Below are 16,939 nucleotides of genomic sequence, written 5' to 3' on the forward strand. Positions count from 1 at the left end.
GAATGATAATTAATTGTATATTCTTGTTTCGTTCTTATAGGCAACTTAATTGTCTTTCAATGTCAAAAAAGCTACTTGCAGTGCCTTGTGATATAGTAATGTTGTTGTCAAAAAAATTATATACATAAGTTTTAACTGGTTCTAGTTGCTTTGATAAAAAGTAAAACAAAAAAATGTTTACGGGTCTTAACGGGTTCCAACGGATAACCTGCAAACCCACCGGATTTAGCCCGCGAAGCCCGTTAAGCTAACGGGTTCTTATCGGGTCGGCCCGTTAAGAACCCGCACGTTGCCAGGCCTACATGGCATGCATAGGAGTAACCGGTCCTTCAAGATTTTCTTCCAATCCAGGCAACCAAGTTTTGGCTCCACTCCAGCCAGCGCTCGTCCACTTGTAGGTAGTGACCCAAAGACGATCCCACCTTGTGCACCCACTTCAAGTTGGTGAAAGCCGACGGGAGGCCATGGATCTGAACCCAAACCGGATGGAGATGAACCAACACCGCTATGATGTCAACCACACCATCATAATCGGCCATCATCACCATTGCCATGCAATAGAACCAACTACCCTTTGGAAAGTATAGCTGCTTGTCATCTGGGTCAGTAAAGTGACCATTGAGTTTCACAGATCATGAGGAAATGAGGAAGAAGGCTTGGAAACCCCTGGAAGCCAAGGTTTCAAAACGCTAGTTTCCTTTGTGACCTGTATTTTGAGATTGCATGCACAATTGAATTGCCCACACCAAGACCTAAGTTTCTATTTCGTAGTTTGAAGTTTTCATTTTCTAGGAAATTGGCCCTCATTTGAGACTAGTTTTTTTTTTTTTTTTTTTTCTTATTTCCTCTCTGTGAGAAGAATGAGGCTGGATGCTGATGCTGAATTTGCCTTTGATCAGCATAATGACTTGTACACAACGGACAATTTTAAGACTTATACAAGCAAATCCAGGTGGTATTGGATGGAACTAGGGGGAGCTGAGCGAACTACATTTTTGGCAACTGCATTGGAAGTGATACAACTCAGGTAACTGAAGCATTTTTTATAGTATTGTGTTCCCAGAAATTGCATGAAAAGCATCATGATTCCAATAGTTTCTTCCACTTGTATATCATCATAAGCCTTATGTGATCCAAAATTACATTGAATTTTTCCTACCAAGGGTGATTGTATGTAACAAAGTTAGGGATGACAAGATATACAACCTGAATCAACATATACATTACAGTATAGAAAAATCAAAACAGGAACAAATATACATTCATATAAAAAGTCAAAAGTGAACAGCAACATGTGAGGTTCTATATGATTGAAACCTACCAGAGTTATTCGAACTAAAATGTTCATTCGATCTTTTCTAGTACTTCCAACCTGGTTTTTCTCTTCCAACCTTTCATTGTGGCAACAAGATTGATCAACCCAACAATTTGATTTTTTGTATACTCCTGCAAAGGAAAGTATATATTGCATACTTAGTACGTAAGATAATTAGTATCCAAAGCTTGCCAGAAAATATCTATAGCAATGAAAATTCTTACAGGGTGTGCGCGTGCCCAGTGCACATATTCAGTTTCAGGAAGATAGTATGCCTGATCAAGAGTAGAAGATAACAGTTAGTAATCATTATGTTGGAGCTCAAGATTTTTCTTTTTCTTTTTGTTTTTATAACAATGGATTTAATTCCTATCAAACAAGTCAGCATATTTCCTATTCTGACCCACTTATTTGTTATCTCCATTATTTAGTCATTACCAACATCAACAGCATTGTTAACTACACACTATGCTTGAGCTTTACCTTAATGAAGCCCTCAACTATTTGCAAATGAGGCTTAACATTCATGGAGACGAAATGTTGTAGCCCATTGATCAAAACCTGACAAGGATAAAGGAGTGTCATATTATACTAAGTTGCACATGGGGGAGGTCTTTAGTGAAGGAAAATTGAAATGTAATAGTCCTGTCAAATGTTATAAGGAACCTGAAGATCCAATGACATGAGAGCCCTCCCTTCATCGGTACACCTCTTGACACGTGATAGACCTTCTACAAGAGTATGGGCAACAATTTCCAGTCCATAATCTAAGAGGCGATCTTGAACCTAAAAATACAAAAATTATAATTGAGATTTAATCCATCATATTTTTATTTTTAAAATATACCTACATTACATCTTATAATGAAAGCCTCAACCGAACCTAGTGATTGCATGAGATACCAAATTTTAGATTCGGGGTAGTTGCATCATGTCATAAGCGCAAAACATTATACAGAATGTAAGAGACACAATGTAAAACCGAACAACTTATTTACCTCTTTACTTCCTGGAAAAAATGGAACTCTAGATGGAGAAACAGAATAACAACACAATCATAATTCACACTTCTACTTCTGGCAGCACCACAATTATCATAAAAGTCAACCCATTAATTGTCTAAATCCCATTCCTCACCCCTCTTCACCCCCGAGAAATAAGTACATATCTACACTCATCTTTTATTTTTCGGGAAAAATGGAACTCCAAGAGCATAACAGAATAACTACAGAATCATATTCCACACTTCACACTTCTTGCAGAATATCAGTCATCATAAGAGGCATCCCTGTGACCATCTAAACCCTATTCCTCATCCCTCCCCCACCCCCACCCCCCAAAAATTAGATATCTACACAGACAACACAATAAACTACAGTTATTAGGATATATCACTTTGCATAAGACTCATCTCATTAACCACGAAACCCCATTCCTCAGCCCTCCCCCACAGCCCCACCCCACCCTCACCCCCACAAAAAAATACCCGAACAAAGAATACACTATGAACTGCATGTATTGATATATAACAGCTAATAATAGTAGGCCAAGGAAAAAGTGGTTGTGATAGTGCTAGGAAATTAACTGATTTATTACCTCCTTGCGGATTCCCCCATGAGCAAGCCTTGTTTTGTAGTGCTTAAATTCTCCCAACAACAAATCAACATACCTAATAAAGCAACAACTCATGTCAGAAGACTTGAAACCTGTCATATGTACATGAGAAAGAACACTGAGGGCATAGGCCAGGCATTTCAGCAGAATATACCAAATTTTTCAAATATTGCAGCATATAGAAGGACAAGGCCAATATGGCAAGGAAAAAGAAATGATGTATTCACACTGCAATAAGACAAATTATACTTGGTGAAAATTTTTATGGGACTTGGGTATCTGTGGCAGCAGCTCTTCAGAAACATACAAGCTGATCCAGAAGAGCCACAAGCCTAATTTATTGCAATTTTGTGCTCGATCAAATACTTACAGAACAGACCACTATTTCCAAACATACAATCCTACTTTAAGATACAAATAGATCATCTCTGATGCTGATCCAAGAATGGAATCACATACATAAATAAAAAATCCCAATGCTACAAGAACGCAAAGGGTGACGTTCAAAAACAATAAAGACCATTGTTGAAAGGAACTTACCCATTATGTTCTAGTCCAAGTTCTTTGACTTCCCATTTTGCATTGGCAATCCGATCAACATACCTGCAAAGAGTGTTGGCCACAAAAGATTTAGTAGAAAATCACATAGACCAGCCCAGAATGTGTAAAGCCAGATAAGTCTCAGTTGCACACATTTAGGTGGTATTAAATATATAAAGTAGTTAGCCAAATATTGTAATTTTACACAGAAATATTTAAACTGCTAGCTGAACTTTTCTTCACCAAAGTAATTACAAGTAGATACTATAGTCAAATAGACGAGGAAAATTATAGACTAGAGACCAGAGGAAAACGAGAAATTTATAATAACAGAACATATTTCCAATAATTTCCAAAAAAGGACTGCCTATGTGCACAACAAAACAACCCAACCCAGCAATGGATTTTCTGGTCTTACCCGTTAATATGGAGGAGCAATCTTGCAGTTGTCCTATGAATTTGCTCTATAAGATCTGGTACAGCATCCACCTAGGAAAAAAAAAACATATCACCATCATCTGAATTATAGGAGTTTCTTTAAACAATCTATATAATTAACAGATTGTCAAACACTTCACTCCTGTAGAAGGAAACATGCATGGACTCATACAGATGATGTGGTGCAGAAACTTAAGAAAAAAAAAGAACAAAACAAAATATAAAAGAAAAAGAAATAGATAGAAGCAATATAGAAAGAGTATAAGAGTACAATATCAGACTTTATGTTTAGTACCAAATGTTTCTATCAACCGGTTCTGCAGCATTGTACTGAACCTCCATTTTTCCATAAACTTCATATCCTAATTTAGGTGCTTCAAGTGTCCATATCAGCAGTGCTGAGGAAGTGTTCAATATGCTTTTGTATATAAATCTTTGGTCTTTTACATTGGGAAGTATCTATGAAGCAACAGTCTTTCAATTTAAAAAACAACTCCATCACAGATAATTACACATGCAAACATATTGTTAGTCAGATCCTCATTGAATCATCAACTGCAGAAAGTTAAACCAAGACAATATCATATCATCTTTCTGCAATTACTAAGCCACCATGACAGATTATGAGGAACTCCTACAGAGAATAACAAATGAACCTACCAAATTCACATAGAAATCTTCAACTACAGCAGCATTTTTCTGAAAAAGCATTGTCTGGAGATGAGCCTTGGATCTATGCAATATTCGAGCAACGAGAGAGAGAGTATCAGCACCTGCACATCTTTCCTGCAATGTAAGGGCCGTTTAGCTCAAGGCAGATTTAGATTGAATATGGCAGTCCTAACTATGGAATTGCAAAATCCAAAAAAAGGAAAGTTATGTTTTACTTTTCAAATAAGCAACAATATAATATCCAAACTAAAGACCACCCGATTTCTTTTCATTAAAAATAAAGTAGAAAAAAGGAAAGAAAGAAAGAGAAGAGTCCGACTGAACAATTTGCTTGATAGAATTGTGACTGATACACCACACAACCAATTTATGTTCCTCAGAACATGGTAAACTGGCAATATGTATTCTAGAAAAGTAGAATGAAAACTTTTTGTGAATGTAAATACTAAGTCCTAAATGCAAACTGGCAACTGTGATGAACAGCCCATTTCATGTTCTCTAGACCATGTCAAATTGGCAATCAAAATTAAACAAAAAAAAAAAGGCGGACAGCAAGTTCCTTTTCTTTTTTTTTCTTTTTTTTTTTTTTTAGAGAGAGAGAGAACTCTGAAATTTTATTAACAAAGACATGAACAGAAGATGGTAGACAACAAGTCCACTTTCAAAGAACAAGAGCAAAGAAAAGCTCTACTAGGCACAGATAACATGACCAACAAGAAAACACAAACCTCCAAGAGAACATCACTTCATCAACTCACTGCAGCTTTGCAATCTAATAATATTTAAAAACTACAGTGAAATGTGGACTACAAGATTTTGATCATAGGAATCGTAATATGCAAGATTCTGATCTTAGGGATCATGATAGACGAAAATTAAGGCACATAAAACCAAAGAATTTGGAATGAAGGATTAAAAGTTGTTTCCTGCAACTAATAGAGGACTGAAAAGAACATCAGACATTGATGAATACCTTGAGACCAAAAGATGTTCCAGGTGTGCTACCAAAATTTGTACTGGAAGGACTCATAAGTGTGATATCTGCATGTGTAAATGGTGAATTCAAAGATGTGGGGGAAGATGATGAGGGCTTCATCCACTGGTCACAATTTTGTTGTATTCTGGACAATGCTGTCTTCAGGCGATCTGTGCAGAATAATATCATGGGATTTTCAAGTGTGCATCATTATGTGAAAATAGCTGAAATCTAGACATCTTAATGCTTTGACTAAAAAATAGTCGTAATGCTTGAGCAGAAGAAGAGAAATTAAAATTTAAAATAAAAAATAATAAAGAAGAAATGACGAGTAACGAAACAGACAACAATTGAATAAAGAATACATTAATTTTTTGGTCTGAAAATAAATAAATAAATAAAGAATAAAGAATACATAACAAGTAAAATAGGGAATCACTTACAATTAATCGGGTCAGATGAGCCTTTTCCACCAGAGTTGCTATTTTGCTGAGCAAATGTTTCAAATACAAAATGAAAGAATACCTCAAACAACTGGCATATCCCCTGCAACAATATACTGAATCAGGAAAAATAGAATCATCATAGGTTTTTATCAATACGGATAAGTACAACAGATTGAAGGTAGATACAAGGTAAAAGGTACCTTGAAGAACTCCACATTGACTATATCTAATTTCTGCATTAGCCTGGCATATTTATCCATTGACCTGATGTGGAAAAGAAATTATATATATATATATATATATATATATATATATATATAAATATATATATATATATATATATCATAAAATCAATCAGGATTTTATATCTGGGAAATAAAATTTAAAAAAAAAACTTGCTACAGTAAATAACACTTCACCTTAGAAGGCAAATAGAAGATCCCGTTTGTGCTATTAGCTCTCCAGCATTCCAGTGTGAAGATTGGCTTCTCGGGTGTTTCGGTTTTGAAATTCGACTGGGGAGTTGACTATCCTCATCAATAAAGTCTGCAAGAAGGTCCTCATTTTCGTCTTCCGAAACAGAATTAGCACCATTCGAATGATTGGCATCACTCTTTCGTGGAGAGACCTTGTCACTTTCATTAAAATTTCCATCAAATTCACCAGAAGTTGTACCATTCCCTTTGGGACCTTCTTTGGAAGAGTGTGGCAGTTTTAACGCAAAAGGGTTTCCATTTTTGATCCAAATAGAAAAACCACTCTTCTTGACACCAGTATCAACCAATCTAGCAGACTTATCAGAAAGTAGCACCCTGGACTTACTATTAGATGGAACAATTAAAGGTGCTCCATCACCAACAAGCCCAGGAAAGGTAATTTCTTGTACCGTATCAGGTGGCATGATTAACCAAAGTTCTTTTTCCAGGACCATTTTGAGCGCCTGAAAATAAAATTAAAACAAAAATAATCAATTTATTTAATTTTGCTTATTGGTGGATCTTGCTCTGTTGTACAGAGTATATGTTTGAGTTTTGTCTAACATAATATCAACATATGTGCCATAGAAAGGGGGAAGCTGCTCAACAAAATCCCTCAAAGAGGTTGAGGCAGGGGCAGGCAATCTACAGCTAATGTATGCCAGCTCAACATAATATACGCTAATGTTATATGCTGATTTGCAAACTCAACTCAACTTTGTATAACATATTATCAACCTAATAGATGCCATACAAAGTGCCAGTCTACTGTAGCCACAACTCTGAATTGCAAAGTCATAAGTGCATCAAAAAAATATTTATAAAAAAAAAAAAAAAAACAACGACATTTTCATGACCATTAACCATCCATTCTATCAATAACTAAATGAAAATTGAAAACAAGAACAAACATACATTATGTCAACAGTTAAATGACATAACAATTTAGAGGAGAAAACATGACAAGTCATTTCCCTAAAGAAAGTAATAAAACATTAAACGTGAAGCAAACTTACATAGATATTCTGCCGATGAAAAGCTAAAAAGTAACTTTCACAAACTGCCTTCAACTTCTGCCTGAAGTCAGCTGCTTCAATTCCGCAAAATGCTTCCCCAGCCAAGATGAAGGCACTCAGATCTTCATAATTTTTCAAGAATTGGTGAATGCTGGCAGAAGATACAGAAGCAGAAGAAAGCAAGACTGACACACGAGTAGTTGTGAGATGCCAGAGATTTTTGCGTCCTCTTTGAAGGGTTTGTGAAACAAATGCAGTGGCATCTTTCCGCAGTTGATACCAAGGAGACCCACTTGTTGACGCTGCACTGCCATCCATCCTAGCCTCATCAACTAAATCATGAGATGTTGTACACACGGAAGTGGTGTTTCCCGTAGGCTTGGTGGAAGAGTTGGTATGAGATTCCTCCATAGAAGATGAACCTGCCATTACATCTACACATTCCGAGAGAGAGCCATTAGCTTTTGCGGGCGAGAAAGACGTTGAAATGTTCTGAACGCCTCCTGGAATTTGAGAGATGTCACTTTCCTCTGGCTCAATGCTTGAAGTTTTCTCGGCCGAATCCTACAAGAAGATATAACAGTTGTGATATATGCAGAAATGAAAATTGATTGTTTTTCTATGGGTGTGTTTCTGCAAGTACGCACAAAAATGTCCACACATACTAAAATGACAAGAAGTTGGAGTACTGGAAGCACCGTTTAACTAGCTATGGACAAAAAAGAGAATAAAAAGAGATGGGGTCATTTTACCAATCAGCAAGTAAAAACACTTAATACTAGCAATCTACATAACAGGCGCACACCACTTATCCTGGGCATTCACATGGAATGGCATAACAGAATAACTTTATAATGCCCAGAATATATCGGAAACTTTTTATACCGTCACAAAATCTAAGACCCAGTACAGATCAGCAGCTTTCAGATTGCATGTCAATTTCCAAAACATTCACTCTTTTTCCTTTCTTATCTAAGAAACTAACACTTCATTTAATGTCCAGAGGATAAGAGGTCACCATGAAGACAGTCGTAAAAATTCATCTCATGATACAAAAGTGAGGAACGAAAATAAATGAGAGTCAAATCTTTTGATCTCACAGTTTCGCAAGGCAAATGAAACCAGAGGAGATTTCATTCCATGAAAGAAAATATGAAAGAATGAAGGCTCCTAAATTAGGGATGGCAATTCGACAAAAATGACAAATATTATATGCAACAATAATGAAAGCATGAAAATACATAAAATGACAACAGTTTATATAGGACAAGAGTACGATTAAGCAAAGGCGTGAATCAAAGTTTACCTTATCATCCAGCTGAAAGGCCATGATTTCATGATATGAGCGCATCAACTTGAATAGAATCGCTAGTGTATTTAACAAACACTGCCTAAACTTAGGTTCAGGTATCTGACGGCATAGATCACTGTAGGTAAGTCTGAAATCAAATTAGAATGCATTAGCAAGCATACAAGTAGAGATGCTGTTGAACAAAGCACTAGTAGATATAGAAAGCATACCGACTATTTTGCATGTCTACTTCCTGATCCTGCGAAGAAGAAACAGTCATTTGAGTAAAAGAAAGGTTTATCACATTTTTTTTCAAACCAGAAACAGAACTTCTACAGAGAACAGGAGAAGATCTCTCTTTAAGCCGAAGAAACAACCATAAACTAACTGCATAGTTAAATAATACTGCTCTCGGAAAAGATATATCAAACTAAAGAGATGATTCTAAAATATTTTAACCAACAAACCCGCAATGACACCAAACATCTGTACATGCACTGTTGCACTGCTAAATCACAATACCTCTTGCACAATGGTCTTCAATATAGAATGGGTTTCTGAGAGAACTTCCTGCATAAAGAAACTTTGTATCTTCTCAGCAAGACCAGAGATGTCCCCAATTAGAGCATAAGCATCAACCACCTATTGATCATTTGAATATCACATCAAGTCAACATAAATATTTGCACAAACCAAAAGAGTAGGATGGATGGATCCGAGAAGAATAAAAAAAAAATTAGTATTTGTCTTTCTTGTTTTCTGATGCATGCAATATAGTGACCACAGCATGGCAAGGTCTACGTACAACAATCAGAAAGCACATATACTGGCTTAAGGCTAATACCACCAAGGTTTTAAGTTCTACTTATTATTAAATTTATTCGGTTTTTATTTGTTAAAGATTTTAAAAAGAATTTTACACTTCCAATATGTCAGGAACCCAAAATATACATTTTACCAAACTCACTGATTGTAAGGAGGTGCTTGTGGAACAAATGAAAAGCATATGGTCCATTTAGGTTGACATGAAATTAACCTATCTAATGGAAAGCAACATGATAATGGTTCACAAACAAAAAACAAGAATCTGATTTCAGCACATGATTTGATCAGAGGATTTCTTTTTCTCAGATCACAGCTCAGACGATGCACAAAGCAAAGAAAACTTAAGCTAACTGGAGCTCAACATAGGGAAAGTAAAAGATCACTGCCACAGAATGGCACACATGAGACCAAAAAAAAAAACTTCCTAAGTATATGCATCTGATTCAATCTAATAAATCCCTCTTCTATACTAATATGGTACTGATATTCATAAAAGAATACGAACAATACAGGTACTGAATGCAAATATGAGTTGATTGATACGATTCATAATATGCACAATTGCATGTAATGTCACCCAAATAGAAATTTAAAACTTGATGCATCGTTTGAAAGAAATTGATGATCCGATTCTTAGAAGAAACCACTAACAGTTATATAGCCCTCCTCATTGAATTTCTGGCACACTCCTAGCAACAAGGAATCCAGCTTCTGAAGAGTTTGTCCCAGCCAAACCTGCACTCCCACAATGAAAATGGAATTCAAAGGACAATAAAGTTTGTGGGTTTACCACTAATCCCAAGAGTTTACCACAGATATCCTTTTAATAGTAATTTAATACTTGCCTCAACTCCACGGCTCATCTCTTGTACTGCGGATAGTTCTGAGAAACTATCTAATAGCTGCAGATACTCAGACAGTACTTGAAAGGCCTGTAAACATGATCAAGAAACTTCTTCAAGGAGTTGCATAACTAAGAAGATTATAGTGTTAAACAATTGAACATGAAAAAAAGTCGGAGAGTTCCAGCTCATATTGCATTAGAAACTGAAGCTCGAACATATATATACACCCACCCTGCAGTAATTTCCTTCCTCAACAAGAGACTCGAGTTCGGATTGCATTTCTAATGCATGACGAAGCTCAGTCAAAACAGGAACCATGTCCTGCATTTAATTAAAAAATAATATTAAAACCATATCTGTCAAATTATGCTTATGGCATGCTACCTATTTATTTGAGCGAAGTGACTAGGAAAATCTGTGAAAATATCAGAGTTTTATCTCAGAAAGAAAAAACCAGAAAACCAAAGCCACATAAACATTGTCATTGAGTAAGGAAATACCAGAAGAGCACGTTTCTTCTTGGAATAGGAATTTACGATCAGATCCCTAGAAACCTCATTTCTCGATGAAGTAAGATGCCGTCTTCCATTCTGCACATACGATTCTGAATTATGAGAGCCAGATCAAGCATGTAAATGGAGTTATATTCTTAGTCCTTAAAAGATATGAAAAAATCAGATTCAACACAGCCCAGATGATACATCCTGCAAGTGCTTACCATGCAAATGACATTCGCAACTTTTAAGTCTTTCTCCAATTCCCTGACCAAATGCATCCCCTTCACTGGCCAAAAGTAAGTATCAACATCTTATTCAAAATTGAAATATCTTGTAAATAAAATTTCGGCAATAAACTATTGGTGAGCCTACCCCTTTCCCGTCCAAGAATACTGAACAAACAAAAACTCATGCAAGATCTTGGAAAGAAATGTTATGATATTTCAATTGGAAGCAGATAGCCTATCAAATGCTATGATATTTCAATCACAAGCAGATATCTTATCAAATGTTATGATATTTCAAGTAGAAGAAGACAACTTTTCCAAAGCACTGTTATGGAGTTCAAAACAGAATCCAAGTCGACTAAATGGCGGAAATGATACAAATCTACAGTAGTTACATTAGTATGATGTCTAGAACATCACATAGGATAGTACTCCCTTATATGTACTTTAATACCATTGCAGTACATGTTCAGAGATTCTAATTGAAACTTACCCATTACTTCATGATGTTCCATAACATTTCGGGATAAATGTTCTGATACCCTATCCAGTTGTGCTAATTTAAGAGCTGCCTGAATAAGAAATTTAGATGAAGGAAGACATTATTGAGAGAGAAAGAGAACCATTTAACACGAAATATACAAATCATCATGACAATCAAGAGCAGTCTTCAATACAATAGACTTGATTAATGCACTTCAACTAATCATGTAACAAGCATTCCCACATAGACAATAACTTTTAAAGAATTACACATGATGTGTGTAGCCATTACATTTGTATAGACAAGTACCTGCGATTAACTTTAAAGTCTTCCAACTTCTCTCCTTACACCACCAACAACAAAGATAACTCCCTGTTCATTGTTCAAGTTTTTCCAAAATCAAAATCCCAGCTCAAAGGAAAAGTGTGGTATAGCTAAACTTTCTATTATTCTGTTATGGAATCTCGATAATGTGAAATGTCTAGGAGGAGACTGGCTCATTTTGTTGGTTGCTCACCCAGAAGTCTTCCCAAAATTTCACTCTCCCAAAGACTTCTACAAATCCTCTAAGAGCCTGCTCATCCAGCCATTTTCATGGTAGCCATAATTGCTTCCCATTGCAGCAATCCACAAAAGTTCTGTATCCAATGGAAATTTCTAAAGCCACTTTGCAACAAAAGAATTACCAAATAATTTAGCCGACCACATCCAACAGAAGTATGTGATCCTTCTTGCCCTCTCCAACTCCCTCTCAAACAATAATCTCATCAAAATCTAACCTTTTAGCCAATGGAATTCAGATCAAATGGAAAGAATAAGTGGGAAGACTGCTAAGAATTGCTTGAATCCTACTCCAAAGCCCGTCTGCTGCCAATCTCGCCACTTTACCACTATCTATGTTTTTGCCTACCAATGAACACTAAATCGCATTGATTTTCAGCCCTGACAGCAAACAAAAGCTCACTAGAGTTAAGTGAACCAAGTTCTGACATAGACCACCCTTCACAGAGTGATGTCAACCTCCTCCTTCCAACAGACAAACCTTCGATCCATCTGAATTATGTTGCCCTCTCCATCAATTTACTTAAAACATACACCACAAGAGTAGAGAGCAATGATGACACCTTCCTTAAAACCCTAGTCGCACCAAACTTCCCTCTAGGTCTCCCATTTATTTTTATATAGAAATATTACCAAAACTGCATCCCAACTCTGTCTACCCTTCACAAAAACACCCTGTTCACAAAAATAGTATCTCTAACCCATCCCTCAGCCTTCAAGCCATACTGCAGAAACTTTGTACACTTCAAACAAACTTGTCACCCAATTAAATATCCTATAATACCTCCCTTTCCTGCACTCGCTCTTCAGTAATGGGGAAAAATAAAGTCCCTCCTAAGACTAGACTAGGAGTGTAAACTTGGCTCTACCAAAAGAACAAGGAGAGTAAGCTTGGATTATTGATCATGAAAGTCAATCCTGGGACATGGTTCAACAGAGAAGACCTGATGTTTGTCTTTCCTCCTCATTATCTATGTGGGAAAGGGTTTTTAGCGAGTCTAAACTTACTTGGGGGTCCATGTTCCCTTGCTGTGTGAAAGATACAACTTTTTTGGAGGGAGCTGGGTCATTCGAATGGAAAGATATAAGAGAATATTGGATGTCAAGGGGGAGGAGTGGAGCTTTTTTAGGAAAGTGTTCAACTTTGGGCATCTTTATGGGAATTGGTTTCCTCATAGTTCAGAAATAGTTTATTTGATGCTGTTCTTTACTAATTCTAATGCTTCTATGGTTTAGCTCTTTTGAATACGGTATTGTTGTTTGATACTATCTTAAGATGTCGATGAGAACCTAGTAAATTCAATGGACATCTTGTCCTAAATGCTGTACTTTGTTCAATTTTTAACAAAGTATGTTTCTTATCAAAGATCAAAAACAAAAAAGAAAAAAACGAGCGAGAGAGAGAGAGAGAGAGAGAGCCCAAGTAATACACTTGATAATAACAAATAAGGAACTGAAGGAAACTCATGACCGCACATAAGCCCATCAAAAATCGATGGTTGCTCCAGAAGCCTACACCCTTTGAAAATTAGCATAAAGCAAATGCTTACAAATCACCAAAGAGTTACTTTTTGCAGATGGTGGCCAGTAACTCTAACAGACAAAAGTCATCACCTAGATGACTCAGCATCACAGGTATACAATGTGGGCCCATACATACAACAAAATGATTGGAGCAAAAGATTTAAGGCAAATGTAAACATTCACAAAAAGCCACTAAACAAGATTTGGAAAAACTACTTGACCTTATGCTATCAAAACATCAAATTTGAGCAAGGGAACATATCAAACACATTTAACTTCCAGGAAATGATCTTTTAGAAATAAAAAAGAATAGCATGCATAATGTACCAAAGGAAAAAAAAAATCTAAAATATAACTGGAGAAACATAAAAACTGGAAAATACCTGTCTCTCAAAATAAGCCAGCTCATTTTCGTCAGAAGGAATATGCTCCAAAATATGTCTAACTGGATCAAAACCCTGCATATAGGTAGTTTCAAAAGATTTTTAGACAAATAATTCAGAATTTGATCAACATAGTATACTATTTTAACACTGCATACAGAAGTCGAAATGGTACTTTTAAATTTTGTAAGAGATAAAAATTACCAAAGAAAATATAACAAAGATCAAATGATCCCAGTGATTAGCATGAAGTCCATAAAGATGGTTCCTTCATTTGTAGCCTAACGGACTTCTAAGGACTGTGTAGAAAGGAGATTTTTCATTTTTTAATCCGAAGAAAAGAATGATGGTACCATAGGAAAAGGAAAAGCCAAAGGGCGAAACAAAAGGAAGGCAGAATAATCATAGAATTAATCTCCTTACCCTACATCTACTATGTACAGATTAAGGAACTTGCAAGTCTTGAAGTCAAAATTCTACTTGTGGAGATTACCTAATTGTAACTTTTATATAAATGAACAATTAAATAAGTACAGAAATCAAAGGTGTCAAGAAAATAAATGATTTGCACCCTCTTGTCATCAACTGCAAATTATGAAAATATGGGTTGCTGGTTCACCTCTAACAACATTAAAATTTCAAAGACAGCTTCTTCTTCTTTTTGGGGCCAAGATTCAAAACAGCTTCCTAGGCTAATTCAAAATTGACTATTGTTTTTTAATACATAACAACTAATTGTCAGGGAGGCGAATTCAGCACCTCCCACTTATAAAGGGGAAACTTGTGCCACTAAACCAAAGGATACTGGGCTTAGGACGTCCCACTCAAAACAGCTTCCTAGGCCAATTCAGCATGACTAAACCTTACAATATCAAGTGAAAAATGAAAACACTGGTGTTAAGCCTGATTAAGCAGAAATCAAAATCAATCAATATAGAGCCGGAAAGTACCCAGACATATAAATCTCCTGATTAAGCGTCTCATGATTGGCATGAATGTTATCAAATGAGAAAATTTTACTACAAAGATTATTAGCATTTGTGTGGTTTTTGTTGCGAAAGTTTATCTGCTAACTGTAAGAGTTGACGTTAGAGACCTCTCTACTGCAGAAACATGTCAATATCTTAGAAAATGCCTAAAGTAACCTGCAATAAAAGGACCGTACAAGTCCTAAGCAGTCCCACATTGAAACCATAGTGATATAAGTAGCACCTCTTCATAGAATTCTTCCTCTATCTCCTCCACTTCTTCACCATGTTGTTGTCTGCTCCCGTAAATTGAGCTCAATTCTTCAGAGCTTGAAGAGAGGCCATATCTTTGATGTGGAGGCAGTCCCGCAATAGCACGAGCAACCACTGCAGCAGCTGCAGCCCGCGCCGGAACCTGCTCATGAAGATAAGCAACACATGAATCAATACCATATCTCTTTTCTCAATAACAATCAACCCGTCTACGACATACAATAAACGACACACCTGACCCCAACTGCAGGATTCATAGTGCAATTAAAGGCAGCTAGAAATGTACATTAAGAACTATCCTAAGCATTGACTTACTTACTTACTTAACATGAACTACAGCTTCATTACCGCAAAACCGAAACTAAACATTAAAACCAAGCAAAATCCACGCACTTGGAGCAAACCTCATTAAGCTAAACAATCTAACCACATAGCTTCAACTAATTTCTACTTCCAAAATTCAAAGTGATCCAAACTCAACACGAAAAACGTCGAAAAAGCTTGCATTATTTGCAAAACCAAGGGTCAGACTGACCTCGGGGCGATCAGAAGCGGGAGGAAGAAGACCGAGTGATCTGGCAGACCTGACGGAGCTGAGAATTTTCTCGCCGACCTTGGACAAATCCATTCCGGTTCCTCCTTGGAACAAGAGAAACGGGACCAAGAACAAAACGCTAGAAGCAGGAGCACCCTCGCTGCTCAAATCGCCATTCAACAAAAACGGATTGCCCAAATTGCTGCCAAAGGGAGACAGATTCGGCAGCATTTCAATTCCAACCTCCCATTTCAGGAACCAACTGCGCTTTCAGTCTTCGGATCTGATTTCACTGCTCTCTCTCTCTCTCTCTTTCTTTGCTTTTTGGTTTTGGGATCGGAGGCGACTTGGGATTGTGGAAATTTCTCCAGTTAAAATCTGGTTTCGTAGACTGCAGTGTTCTAAATTACCTTACCATTACCAAAAAGAAAAGGCTTCGGACTAGTTTGCCAACTTTATTTGGGTAAAAATGTTATGATAAAAATGTTCATTTTTCTTCTTTCAACCAAAATTTACCGAAATTAATAGAATTCTTTTTATTATTATTCAATCACAATAATTTTTTTTTTTTTTTTTTTTTTTTTTTTGGGCTAATGTGATGTACTTGTGGTGGGTTACATCAGACTCCAGTCACTGTCTGAACAACACAACTAGCCTAAGTAAAATCATTTTTGATAGAGCTAATATAACATGATAGTGATTACTAGGACTTAAAAGAGAAAAAATCAAAAACAAACTATAATTTGTTCGTTCTCTTGCAAGACCACCCTATGCTGAGAATGGAAAAGAAACTTGTGCTTGAAACACCAAGTCATTCAACTGAGACAAAGTTCTTATGGGTTTTGAACATAATGAGGGTAGCGAGCAATCAACCTCGCGTTACCAGCTTTGAAGAGTTAAGGAATATCAGAAAATATTCTTTTTTCTAAGGAGAAAGTTATGACTAATCGAGTTGATGATGGAGATGAGAAGGATTCTGAAGCTGCACCATAGTCCATTGTCTCTTCTCTCTATCGAAGCATTGGTCGGAGTG

General features: G+C 36.4%; 1 protein-coding gene across 7 annotated transcripts; it reads right to left on the reverse strand.

The window, feature by feature from the left end:
- Positions 1-1,083: 1,083 nt before the first annotated feature.
- On the reverse strand, positions 1,084-16,349 carry LOC133729858 (uncharacterized). 7 transcript variants are annotated; one of them, XM_062157460.1, is made up of 26 exons: positions 15,907-16,349; positions 15,343-15,513; positions 14,131-14,205; positions 11,672-11,750; positions 11,173-11,237; positions 10,955-11,044; positions 10,686-10,775; positions 10,455-10,541; positions 10,261-10,344; positions 9,307-9,426; positions 9,015-9,043; positions 8,800-8,932; positions 7,494-8,057; positions 6,421-6,941; positions 6,202-6,265; positions 5,999-6,101; positions 5,553-5,725; positions 4,568-4,693; positions 3,888-3,958; positions 3,470-3,532; positions 2,912-2,984; positions 1,982-2,101; positions 1,799-1,876; positions 1,540-1,590; positions 1,322-1,446; positions 1,084-1,155 (listed from the first exon to the last, which is right to left on the reverse strand). In XM_062157460.1, the coding sequence occupies exons 1-25, from the start codon at positions 16,135-16,137 to the stop codon at positions 1,345-1,347; spliced, it is 3,363 nt and encodes a 1,120-aa protein (XP_062013444.1). In that variant the 5' UTR covers positions 16,138-16,349; the 3' UTR covers positions 1,084-1,155; positions 1,322-1,344. The 7 variants fall into 7 exon arrangements, with proteins under 7 accessions (XP_062013444.1, XP_062013443.1, XP_062013442.1 ...); XM_062157459.1 differs by having other exon boundaries at positions 1,084-1,206; XM_062157458.1 differs by having other exon boundaries at positions 1,084-1,446; positions 15,907-16,348.
- Positions 16,350-16,939: the final 590 nt, after the last annotated feature.

The sequence above is a fragment of the Rosa rugosa genome, chromosome 2 (genome assembly GCF_958449725.1).
Source record: "Rosa rugosa chromosome 2, drRosRugo1.1, whole genome shotgun sequence".
Taxonomy (NCBI): Eukaryota; Viridiplantae; Streptophyta; class Magnoliopsida; order Rosales; family Rosaceae; genus Rosa; species Rosa rugosa.

Bases quoted from the DNA above. Each gene is read 5' to 3' on its own strand.
- LOC133729858 (XM_062157460.1), bottom strand. From the start codon at position 16,137: ATGCTGCCGAATCTGTCTCCCTTTGGCAGCAATTTGGGCAATCCGTTT. The intron at 6,102-6,201 runs GTACCTTTTACC...ATATTGTTGCAG, and splicing joins TCAATGTGGAGTTCTTCAAG to GGGATATGCCAGTTGTTTGA. The intron at 1,877-1,981 runs GTTCCTTATAAC...TATCCTTGTCAG, and splicing joins TCATGTCATTGGATCTTCAG to GTTTTGATCAATGGGCTACA.